The following is a 12,308-nucleotide window of genomic DNA, read 5'->3' as shown; positions in this document are numbered from 1 at the left end:
GCAGCCCTATGAGGAAAAAAACTCCCTCCATTTCTTAAGGCTGCCACTGGGCCAGTCCAATCCATATTATGCGTGAGAGGCAAACAGTAGGACAAGATGGCATTTATCTTACAAATGTATTTTACCAAAAGGTCAACATCTACATGTGAACTAGCCCCTGTTTTAAAATGAATTAATACCATTAATCATGGAGAAACTACCTTTTCCCGAAGTTTTCTGTATATTCCCATTGCCAAACTCACCACTTGGGAAAACCCTGGAAAATCCCAATCCAAAATGTTTGACATAGAACATAGAAACTAACTGCAGACCCAGTCTAACCATCCAGAAATCTCTGACGCTTGTCCTGCCTACACACCAGACTTTTGTTTCATTTCCAGAGATTGGCTTTCTGTAGTTACTTTGAGTGTCTTTTAACACCATTCCTTAAAGGGAGTAGAGGTAATGATAAAAAGTGGTAATCCTGGATAATAGCTCCCTCGTAACCAACAGAGAAGAGGAAATTGGAAACAGGACCATTTTTATCTTCCCAGCTAGCAGCTGCTGGAACCTCTTCAAAAATGCATTTCCATGATACCCGTACTGTCATTTCTTGAGATTTTGAAACTAACAAGTATAATTCAGCTTTGAATCCATCCATCAAACTAACAATGTGTCTTCTTTCTTAGGACATAACAGCAAGCATGCTGGGTCAGAGCAAGAGGTCCATCTGCCCCACTGCCCTGTCTCTGAGTGAGATCAGCAGCAGATACCCATGGAAAGATGTAAGACCATGGCAATCATGGAATTCCCAGCACTAACTCCCAGGACTGAAAGTTCTGCAGTTCAGGCCTTCCTTCCGTTAGTGTCTGATTTAGTTACTAACTCCTAATATGATGTTTTTGAACGGTTTACTACTCTCCTGATTAACCCACTTCAAGAATTTTTTATATACAAATATTTAAGATTTAAATGTAAGCCATAGAGAGATTCATACTGTTACTTGCCATGTGAGTTCATGCTACAACCAGCTACACTCAGCTTGTGTTGCTACTGGACATACAAAGGATTCATACCACATATAACTGTACGCAAAAGTGTTGCAGTGAGCCACCACCAATATTAAGCAGCATTTATAAGCAGGTACAGTGCACCACCTGAAGACACACACACCTGGAGGTCTGCTGGAGGTACCCAATGTGTCTAGCTTGGCAGAAAAAAAAAATTGTGTCTCTATGGGATACATCAAATAGTGTTTCTAAGAAAGGAAAAGTTGAGCATTTGGCAAGTTTGTTATTTTTGAGGAAAACTAACAAAAGCAAAGAGCAGTGCACCCCCAGGATGTCTTATCTGACATGCAGAGATGTCAGGGGAATAGGGTGATAGGCAGCTGTTGAACAGTGAGAGGTAAGAAAGGTATTGGTAGGTCTGTGCTTTGCTCCTGGTTTAAAAGCTTCACTGCCCCTCACTGGCTAGTGTTTGCAGACAAGCACAGCTGGTTACCATTATCCAGCACCCATCCCAAGGAAAAAAAAATAAAATAAAATTTCAGGGCTTGGCTACGCACTGTGTGTGTGTTCAGATGGTTTCCCCTAAAGCCATGCATCAGGGATTGGTGTAACAGTCTCCATCCCGTTTCAATTCCCCAGCCCTGAAGGTTCAACAGAGATGAACACCTGAACTACTCAGACGTGGCCCACTCCTAGTGACCAAGGATTGGGCTGGTCTCATCTAAAAATATATTCTCTTGAACTCATATTGAGGAGAGGGATATTTATAGACACTTGGAGTTACGTGTAAGCAAAAGCAGATGAAGCCTCAGGTTTTACTGAAGCCAGATTTCCAGTTTAGCTGAAGGAAAACAGATTGCATATGGACTATCTGCATTTTCTTAGACAGAAAAAAGAGGAGCAAGGGGGCAGTAGTGACCAGCTTTTGTGAGATAAGTCAAGCACACAAAGCAAGAACAGTTGGAACTGCTGTCAAGCTAATAAACAACATCCCTACATTTTATTCCATCTTCCTTTACCAACTTTCCATGTGGACTAATGTTGTGTTATACACTTCAAAGAGTATTTCAGATTTGAGATTTTAATTGCAAATTCAAATATCAGCTAAAAAATTCACTACTGGTATGACTAGACATGTGGGATACATTTCTCATACTGCTGTACCGTTTCAAATACAATTTGAGTTTGGTGAACTGCAGAACATGTGGTCTGGTACCACGGCAGTATGCTAGGTTTCAGTAATTATCAATACTTTGGGAACCATTTCTACCACACTGACTTGCTTCATGGTGCACATTGCCATGATGATAACCCAGGTTCATGACCCAGATCTATGTATCAGCCTCCTCCAGTGTCAGAGGAAACTTTCTAGATACAGTTCCCTGAGCACTCACAGTGAGGACTGCTTTCTTATAAAGACATTAGGTATGACATCTGAATGCCCCTTATGAGAGGCTTGCGCTTCCCTAAAGTTCTCCCACAAATCTTGCTTAAGATGATGAATAAAGTGAGAGGTAGCCAGTATGAAGACACACTGGCAGTCTGTTGTCTCTGCTTCATCTAAACACTATTTCAACCTTGTACTGAACTCTCTGAGGGTTTCGGCAATCCTAAATGTGGTAGGTTTCCCTCTAGTCTAACCCTTCTTCTCCTCTCAGTTGGCACAAATCCTTTTGTCCAACTGAAGTGCATCCTTGTTCTACAGAAAGAAAGACTTTCTTTATCAGGAAATAGTGAACATATCTGAAGACTTCAGTCGTGTCCAAAGCAGATGCACCACAGATGGGACCAGTGGGAATGAAGGCTGTCTTACAGTGCCTTTGTTCTCCACTGGAGAAACTATTACCGTGGTGAAGGAAGAGTTCACATTCACATCTCCTCTGTCCCTGGTCTTTTTTGCCCAGGATCATCAAAAGAGAACTACAGAGACATGGGCAGAAAGCACAGTGAGGTTATAGCTAACTGAAAGAAAGGAACTACATCTTCCTATTGCAGAGCTGATACAACCAAAGGATTTTTTTTTATTTTTATTTTTTTTACCACCTTCCTGACCCAGAAAACAGAGGTGCAAGGACATATGAAAAACTGGCATGAGACAAGGCATGATCCTGTAACAGCACGGTGCAGTGCTTCACCTTCCCAAGCGCTAAGAGAGGATCAGAAGGCAGACAATGATACTCACCTGCTTACAGGAGGAGGGGTTAGTTAGCAGGTCCTATGCAGGCAGCAGCCACAAATAACAAAGAAGGAAACATGCCAAGAATCAGTCACAGAGAAGGATACCAAGTTTAACAAGGCAGCTGAATTTAGACATGCACTGTTTTCTAAGAGAATAAAATGCTTAGCAAGTAATACTGGGCCAGATGGTTTAAAGGTATTTCAGCATTTCTTTGCATATTTTAAATCAGCAGGTGTTAGGGAAATAAGAGTTCTTGGTCTTTTCTGAAAAGAATAAATTTGGTCTCCAAACCATAAATCTCTTAGGTCTCGAAACATTAACTACGATAATGCTTAAATACCTTTACAAATCTAGTCCAGAGCCTTACTGAAAGAACTGCCAAGGTTAAAAATCAAGGGTCAGTTCTCCTCTCCTGATGCAGAGGCACAGTTTGCCGTTAACGGTAACAACTTGTTTCAATAGCACATTATACCCTTTAACAACTTATAGCCAACAACTTATAGCCAAAAGCACTCTGTAACCACTAAAAAAATCTTACAGCACCACTGGGTAACAAACACCAACTGTTTCACAACTTATTTCATACTCCAGGAAAACATCAAATATACTGAACCAAAAGGTCAATATTACACAGTCAGATTGGAGCAAAGTCAAAAGACAAGTTTTAAGAACTCTTGGTCCAGTATTCTGTATGCTGGACAATTTTGCTTTCCCTGATAGGCACCCAAAATGACACACTGGGCTTGAGAGAGGAGAAAAGATCCTTTGACATTAAAAAAATGACGAAGAAAGAAAAGAAGCTGTTTAATATAAATGAAACTGAAAAAATATGAAGATCATGTTAATAGCAGCAAAGAAAGAAATGTCTTTATTTGAATTCGTTCAACATTTCAGATGTAAAAGAGCAGAGTTTTGCATTGACATTTTTCTTTATAGACATTTGGATGAAGTTTAAAAGTCACAAACCCAGGGTAAACACATACTTGGCCAGAGTGGTATATTTCAAGAAAGAAAAGAGGAGAAAAGACTATGTGTGAATCAACTGGAAAAGTTCTCATAAGAATTTGATTCAAAAGTAATTTTGGTTGCCTGGACTTAAAATTTAAAAAAAAAAAAAGTAAAAATTAATGAGGATTTGTTGATTGGAATCCAGTTTGGTTTGGAGTAAGTATGGATGAAATATAAAGTATACATTAAAGTAACAACAATGGAATATTTAAGGAAAACATTAGCAGTGTAAAATCAAAATGAAAGATGGAAGGGTAGCAATGCACTTAACTGCATAAAAATATGATGAGCTTACATAAGTGACACTCCAGCGTCTGGAGCCACTGTCATAAGTGTGCTTAATAAGGATTGAAGAGGACTCTTCTGAGACTCGTGGAGGTTACTGATGACAGCTCCATTCCAGTGGGAAGGTTTAGGTTTAAGGTCTGTTTAAGGTTAGGTTTGTTTATGGCTGAATAGGCCAGGCTGCTTTGCAGGGGTTGGTTACACATCCATTAATGTTTTGCTTCTGAGAGTCTGCAGACTACGATGCCTTTGGATTTGGATTTTGGAGACCAAAGGAGGCAAGGCTTTGGGAGGTTGTTTCTAGTGAGGAAACTGCAATGTTTGCACCTGAAATGGCATGTGTTGACACAAAACCACTATGTTGGAATGGCACCTTGATGTACAGATGGCAGTCAGGCTACTCGCATGACACCTGGGAGCTCACTGCCATAACTAAGCTGTAGGCACAGGGTCTAAACCCAATCCTGTGCAGCAGTGCAATTTTCCGTGCCTTTCTTTCCCTCTGTGAAGCAAGTTCTTATTTCAATGAATGTGATTCACAGGCTGAGAAAGAGAGGGACCTACAGAAACAGCAACAGCTATTTGCAGGAGCATAAGAAATTAATCTCATCTTGCAATGGGTAACATTGCAGTCTTCACAGTTGACATTAGGATGCTTATCTGGATGGTTGTGAGCTAGTAAATCAGAAGAGTTATTCATTAGTTATTTATTATGTTCATTGAATTAGACAGAAAAAAAAATGAGAGAGAGAGATAAAGAAAGGAACAGATGGAAAAGTCCAAAGACAAGGGTTTTGTGTGTTAATTCTAAGATACTGAATAATTACAATGAAGTTACCATCATCATTGTAGAGCTTAATCATAAAGGCTGTTTATGGCAATTAAGTCTGTGTCTTTTCCTAAAATTCCAAAGCAATGATCTGATTCCGCAGAGTAGCAAAGATTGAATTTCTCCAAGCACATTCCAAAAACAAATGAAAGCTGGGGGAGTTCAGGGAATGCAAGTACAATCCCCCTCCTGCTAAATTTCATTCAGTGGAGATAGATGGATTGAAGATGACTTGCTTTCCAAGAAAAAGAGGAGGGAAAAAAGACATTCTAATAAATGGCTACTTTTAAAGCATGCTGTTTGTATTATAATCTCTCATTCAGACAGTTTCTGTCACCTAGCCAGTTGGATCAGTTGGCTGTTTAAGAAAGAAAGATACAAAGCATAAGACAGCTAATTCAGTCACCTTGCTTCAGTACTTGGGCAACTACAGACTTTTTCCCTGGGAAATAGAGAAGTAGAAAGATATGAGACAAAAAAAAAAAAGATGGCTAGCAAGCATGAACGTAAAGCTCAGGAGCTGTTGGAAGCCAGTGGCTGCTGAGGTCAAATTGAGCATTACCTGTTGGGGATTGTTGTCTCAGAGCTGTCTATTAGTATTAAGATAACAGAAAGTTATACTCTGCCCACTATATCCTCCCCTCTTCTTTTGATCTTGCCATTTTTTAACAGTGACAGAACAGCAAATAATGCAGCCTGACTGCAGGTGGGCAGGAATCCAAATCACTGTCATAAGTGTTCCTTTCTCCTCCAGGAATTCAAGGAAGACAAGGTATGGAAGAGTCCACCCCTACCTGGTGTCTCTGATATGCTGAGAACATCTTTTCAAAATCTTCTAGATCCAGCACCTTGAATGCCTTTAAATCATCTATCTCATTCCAGATTGTGCCATGGATCCTCTCCTGAAAGAAAAGGACATATTTTAATGAGATAGCAAAACCTTTTAGCTAAGCACATCCGATGCCATTTCGGTGTAGCTGGGTTTTGTTTTGTTTTATTTTTTAAACATTAGTGTGAAAAAATAGCCTGAAAAATCACCACAGCAAGCCTCTGATGAAAGGCCACATTCTAAGACTAGCAGACCATATCTCAAGCAACATCCATGATTCTACAGTAATTCTTCTTTCAAGATTGACCATGATGATTATGGTCACGTGAAAGAAGTGTCATCATCATGAAGAAAAAGCTCAGGAAGGACACTAATGTATGACAAACCCAAGACATGTATTCCCATCTACAAATTTTGACAGGTTCTGGTGCAAACCCCAAAGGGTGTGTGGTTTCTGCCTGCCTGTTAAAGTAATTTAAGATTTTATTTTACTTTTAAGGCCCTGAGTCTTTGAAGTCAAATTGTTTCCTGTTATGTGATCTCTCCTGTCTATCTGAGTTCTTTTTTGACTCACACACAAGCTATACCCAAATGTCTGAGAGAGCATCATCCACACTAATTGGAAATATTCAAAAGCACAGACTCCTCCTCCAATTTTTCTGTTCACCAGCCCTGGACCAAATAAGCTCTTATAACACAGGCATTATCTAATAATAAAATCATAGAATCACATAATGGTTTGGGTTGCAAGGGACCTTAGAGATCATATAGTTTCAATCCCCCTGCCACAATCAGCAGTCACACTAAGCTAAGAGAGGATTTGGGGTCTCCTGCTGATATTCTCAGAACAGATGTCCTTGCCAGCAAAGAGGACACAATGATTGAGCTACTTTCTCCTTCCTGGTGACTGTTAAGGTTCATGTGGAGTGGGATAAGCTTTGGGCAAGTACCCATTCAGAAGAGGGTTCATTCACACCCATTCAGGGCTCTTCACACCTGACCACACTGTCTTTCAGTTCATTTAGTTAATAAAGTGTACATTTAATGTATACTTTATTAGTTGGAAAAATAAGGAAGGTGTTGATTCAAAGAAAAAGAGAAAGGACAGAAAGGATTGTAAAGAGACCTGAGCAAACCTCAGGAGATGAAAAAACAGCAGAATATCGATGGAGAGAAAGCCAGGAACAGCAAGCAATGGCAATGAAACCCTCACACAGGCTCCAGCTCTGAAGTACCTGACTTGCACCTCCACAGCAAAGTGCATTAACACTTCATTATCAGAACTAATTAGGAACAGGCTCTACTTCCCATTCACAGTCATCAAAGGAATGAGGGAAATGTGCTAAGCCACAAGGCTCAAGGAGCAAGGAAAAACACCTGATGAGAGAATGAAATGAGGGGGAAATAAAAGTGTGAAGTGTTCTGGAGGAAATTCCTGGCGGGGCAGACACTGTGGAGGAAAACCAACACCCTCCCTCCAGAGGCAGCCTGTGAGTGCCCGAGGGGAGGGAGGGCTGTCTGGCTGAAATTGCTGCAGTGCTGTTTGCAGTGAGAGTGTGTGCTAGATGGGAGCAGCACGTACCCCTGAATAGGCTCACCGATGTCTTTGTATCACTCCTTGCAATCAGTGTGGCTCTCCTTTCCATAATAGCAAAAATATGACCCTGTGACTACAACACAACAAACAAGTTTGGGAAGCTCATCTCAGCTAAAGGAATATGAGACAAAGTTAATTTTTGTTTTATCCCAATGTTGGCTTCTACTGCCAATCTTAGCCAGAAGCATCCAGGCAGGGCGTTCAATCTCACTCAGTTTCCAGGCTGGCTTTATAAACCTTGCATTATAAATCCTGAGGGATGTATTTGAACTTGGGAATATTTCTCTGAGTTTCTCCCTGTTTCAGATCATCCCATCAAACACTGAGATGGAAAAATATATCTTGAAGGGAGCCAGTGGTCAGGAATTCATAGAATCATAGAATCATTAAGGTTGGAAAAGACCTCCAAGATCATCTGGTCCAACCATCCCCCTACCACCAATATCACCCACTAAACCATGTCCCTAAGCACCACGTCCAACCTTTAGGGGTATGGACCTCCTTCAGGAAGGGTCCATAGAGTTGTCATTGGGACAGAACCCTGGGGTTGCCTACATGCTGTGTTTGGCAGGCACTGGGAGCTGTATGCTGTGCTTGGATGTGACTCAAGCGACAGCTACTTATGAGAGTCTTGCCCATCTACCTGTCAGGCTGGAAAGCCCTCATGGGAGTGAAGTTTCCCCATGAATGGCAAGACTGATGAAAGCACTACAGAATGGGCTGGTCTTACTGGATTGCAGAGGTGCCCGAACAGGCAGTTCTGAGACTCACAAAGGGATCGCAGAGAACGGTTCTTATCTGTATCTTCCAGAAAAAAGGAACCACGGAAGTTAAAATGATTCCTGTTTCATTCATATTCATTTTAAGACTCGGGTTGAATCTGATCCCATATAAGCCGGTTTGTGTGCTACATGAAGCATGAAGACAAACTCCAAAGCAGCACTCATTGCAATGGTGTGCACAAACAGAATTTTGACCCAACTTAGTGCTTAAAACCCAAGCTAACTAGTCCAGTCAAAGAAAATCTTAGGCAGGCTTAGGTATAAACAACCTTTGCTTGCAATGGGGTTGTCCTTTCTATTTCTATCCTAAGTTCTGCCCTTGAAAACTTTGTTGCTGCTGCCAGATAATTTCCTACACTGAGCTCTTCCTACTCAGTTATGGATTAACTGGCTGATAGTGCCTTGTCATCAGCCAGAGAGACTGAGAGTTTTAGGAGAAACAGACTTGTGTAACATGGTTGCTATGATAAATGATTCCCTCAGCACCAGAAAGAATATTTATGGTCCCTAACTCAAAGTTTAAAAATGAAGAAAATTCTTATTTCTTCTTCCCTTTCTTTCTTCCTCCTTAAAAAACAAAGAAGAGGTCACTCAATCAACATGCTTTCCCCCATCTTTATTTATTTATGCGTTCGTTCATTCGACAAGTCTACCTAGATCTGTGGTTTCTCTGCTTTGCAAAGCCTTGGCCCATTTTAAGAAACAAACGTTCTAAACTACATTTCCCAGAGTTCTATCAAAATGGTTGTACATAATAGTTAAGGAAATACCTTATTTTCAGAGCAATTATTTACAAGACATTTGCTCCATCAAGCTCCATGAAGTTTTGGTAAGTTGTATTTAATAATTAGCTCACTGGAGCTGCTACAGTTGTTATTCCACCTTTGTAATGAAGCCCGATTTGTGGACAAAACAATGAAGATTAGAGAATAGGAGTGCTTCTTGGAGCTAGAAATCATATCAAGCTATCCTCTGCTACATCTGATGGATGATTTTATTTACCCTGAAGAACAAATGATACTCTGCAGCAAGCCATCAAAATCCATCATGCCTCAACAACCTCGCAGAAAAGTGAAAGCTAACAGTACTTTGGGTCAGCCTTTCATTTGTCCTGCAGGGCTAGAGAAACCATAGAAACTATGAGTGTTCTGCAAGTACTGGACCAGACAACCCCCAAATGTTTGTAAATTTAAACCATCAAAAAGTGTAAAAACTTAGAATTTCAATTCATAATTCCATTATGTATCTGAAAAAGGGTGTTCAAGGCCAGTTTGGATGGGGCCCTGGGCAACCTGATCTAGTGGGTGGCATCCCTTCCCATGGCAGGGGGGTTGGAACTGGATCTCTAAGGTTCCTTCCAATCCAAACCATGCTATGATTCTAAAATTTCTTTCTTGGTATCAGATCTTTTTCTCAATGGAATAAAAATCCACTGTGCACAAAAATTTTATTTCTGGCATCTTTGTTAACTGAGACAGCTGTTTTATCTCAGCGTAGGACTGGGCACCACCAAGGCCATTACGAGCAGCTTCACACAGAGATCTTGTAGGAATCTTTCCATTAAGTTTGAATCTCTGGCAGCAATTCTGTATCATTGTCTGCTGTGATCCTCAGGCTGTTCTTAGGAAAGAAGTTTCAGAAATCAGAATAATCAATAACATTACAAGCATAAGTTCACCCAGGTCTGGATCATTTGCTGGAGTCATTACCAGCCTGTCTCATAATGGGATGTTTCTTCTCTAACCATGAGATAACAAGCACCACAGTTGACAGTTGACTTGATTTACTCTAACAACTTCAAATGAATATGTTTATATTTATTAAAGAGTTAATTATATGAATCCATATTTCCAGAGTGCTTGAAGCCACTCCATTGTTTGGATGAACCATAAATGTCTGGACCCTGTTTGATCTTGGGTGTTGTGTAAAATCTGGGCTGGGAGAGCAAACTCCACTTTCTGTTTAGAAACAAAGAAAGGAATCTTTCCAGGGCATTACAGTAGTTACATTGCAGTATCTTTTTCTTGAAAAACAGAGATCCTTGGCACCAGCACTACTCTAGTGCTGTATGAATGGAATTCACAGACAATGCTACAGTGCTGTATGAATGGAGCTATGGTGTGGAAGGGCTTAACCAGAATTCAGCCCATGTATGCATCTAAATGGCTTTGCCACTGACCATCAGCTCATATCAAAGCTAGTACAAAATCTGTAATTCCCAGAAGAAATTAGTGGGATTTGGAGTCTCCTTGTTAGAAGCATGAATACTTTCCAGTCAAGCTCTTTCTAATTGTACCCATGGGAACTGTGGACAACCTGTTATTGTCAACTGCTAAGAGTTAGAATATATTTGACCATTCTTGTAACGCCCAGCAGATCAGTCCTTTCCTTCCTAAGACAGTACTGGCGCTGGGAAGGAAAAAAAAAAAAGAAAAAAAAAAGTAATGTGAATTGCCCCAGAGAACAACCTTGATTCCTCTACTAAGAAAGTATACCACGGACAAATCCCTCATGGTCAGTCCTATTCACACTCCTCTTGGGCTCTGTCAGCTTTCTTTCACTCCATGGACAGAAAGGGGGTCAAAATCATATGGACTGCCTCAGTCAGAGCATCATCTTCACATTTACTACACAGCTTAGGACAGAGAGCCTGCACTAACTACTTTGAGAAGGGTGGGCTCAACAGGACGCAAAGAGCTGAATAACATATTCGACCTGGCTACAGCCCTAAGCTCATGTGCAGCTCTGTTTCCAGCACTGGGTCACTGCACCCTGCTGTGTTGCATGGTGCAAGCATACCCTTGAACTCTGCTAACTGGACCAGCTTGTAAAGATAAAGAAAAACATGGTATCAGATGTATTTTTTCTCAAACTGTTTTTTTGTGGGGAAAACTTGCATTCATGTGAACTGGAAGTTAAGCACTACCATGAACCAAAATAATATTATATTATTATATAATATTATAATAATATTATAAAACAATACTATGCACACTTCTAGGCCTCTGTTTCCCCATACTCAAGAACTGGAGATATGCTGCCCCCCAACAGTATGCTGGTTCTGAGTCTTCGTTACTTTATGTATGGCTACTTTGACAGTTCAGGAGAACACTGTGAAAGTGCTGCAATAGTGAAGAAATGCAAGATGAGGCTAACTGACCTACCCATGACTTTGTATCCAGAAAATTCATAACCACGTGAACAGAAAATGAGTGCCTTGTACTGAAGCAGGGAATCCAGGATAACTGATGAAGGTGGACAAAATCCAGCACCTTCTCCAGCAGACAGTGGAATTACTTAATTCCATAACAAAGGGCGCCCCAAAGAACAAGACAAATGCAGCTCTTCACCTCAACCTCTGCAGTTTTGCAGGGACCTTACTAGGTCAAACTGCTAACACAAACACCCCAAAATGAAAACTCCTCCCTCTTATGTCCATTTTTCCATCTATTCTGCCTTCTTCAAAATACCACGTTTTACCTACCTCACCACCCAGGTCTTCAATTTTATTAGTACAGCTGCCTTCACTCCTAACCAGAGGGCAGGATAAGCCTACAGTTACTGTACACTAAACAGAAACACCTGTGGCTCTCCCTTTTTCATATATATTCATATATATATACACATATATTAGTTATTATTTCTTTTTTTTTTCAGAGCACTAAGTCCCATGTTCTGCAAAGGAAAATAAATCCCCGTCTTTACATTCTCTCCCACACCCCCCACGTGGCCTTGACAGACAAGCACAGACGGTGCAGCAAATATTTCACTTCACTTTATTTTAAAGAAAAGGAGAGAGGGGGAGAGAGA

The 12,308-nt window shown here is 40.7% G+C and overlaps 1 protein-coding gene across 8 annotated transcripts in view; it reads right to left on the bottom strand.

Moving 5' to 3' along the window:
* The window catches only part of DAAM2 (dishevelled associated activator of morphogenesis 2), a 198,728-nt gene that overhangs the window by 35,651 nt on the left and 150,769 nt on the right, over positions 1 to 12,308 (bottom strand). For 7 of the 8 annotated variants that reach the window (XM_083829088.1, XM_083829087.1, XM_083829093.1 and 4 more), the window contains 2 exons: positions 6,085 to 6,192; positions 3,172 to 3,204 (listed from right to left, as the gene is read on the bottom strand). In XM_083829088.1, coding sequence (XP_083685214.1) covers positions 3,172 to 3,204; positions 6,085 to 6,192 — 141 coding nt within the window. The remainder of the gene's footprint in view (positions 1 to 3,171; positions 3,205 to 6,084; positions 6,193 to 12,308) is intronic. The other variant, XM_083829091.1, reaches the window with a different exon arrangement.

This window comes from Anser anser, assembly GCF_964211835.1.
Source record: "Anser anser genome assembly, chromosome: 3".
Classification (NCBI taxonomy): domain Eukaryota; kingdom Metazoa; phylum Chordata; class Aves; order Anseriformes; family Anatidae; genus Anser; species Anser anser.
This window is presented reverse-complemented; position numbering and strand designations above follow the sequence as displayed.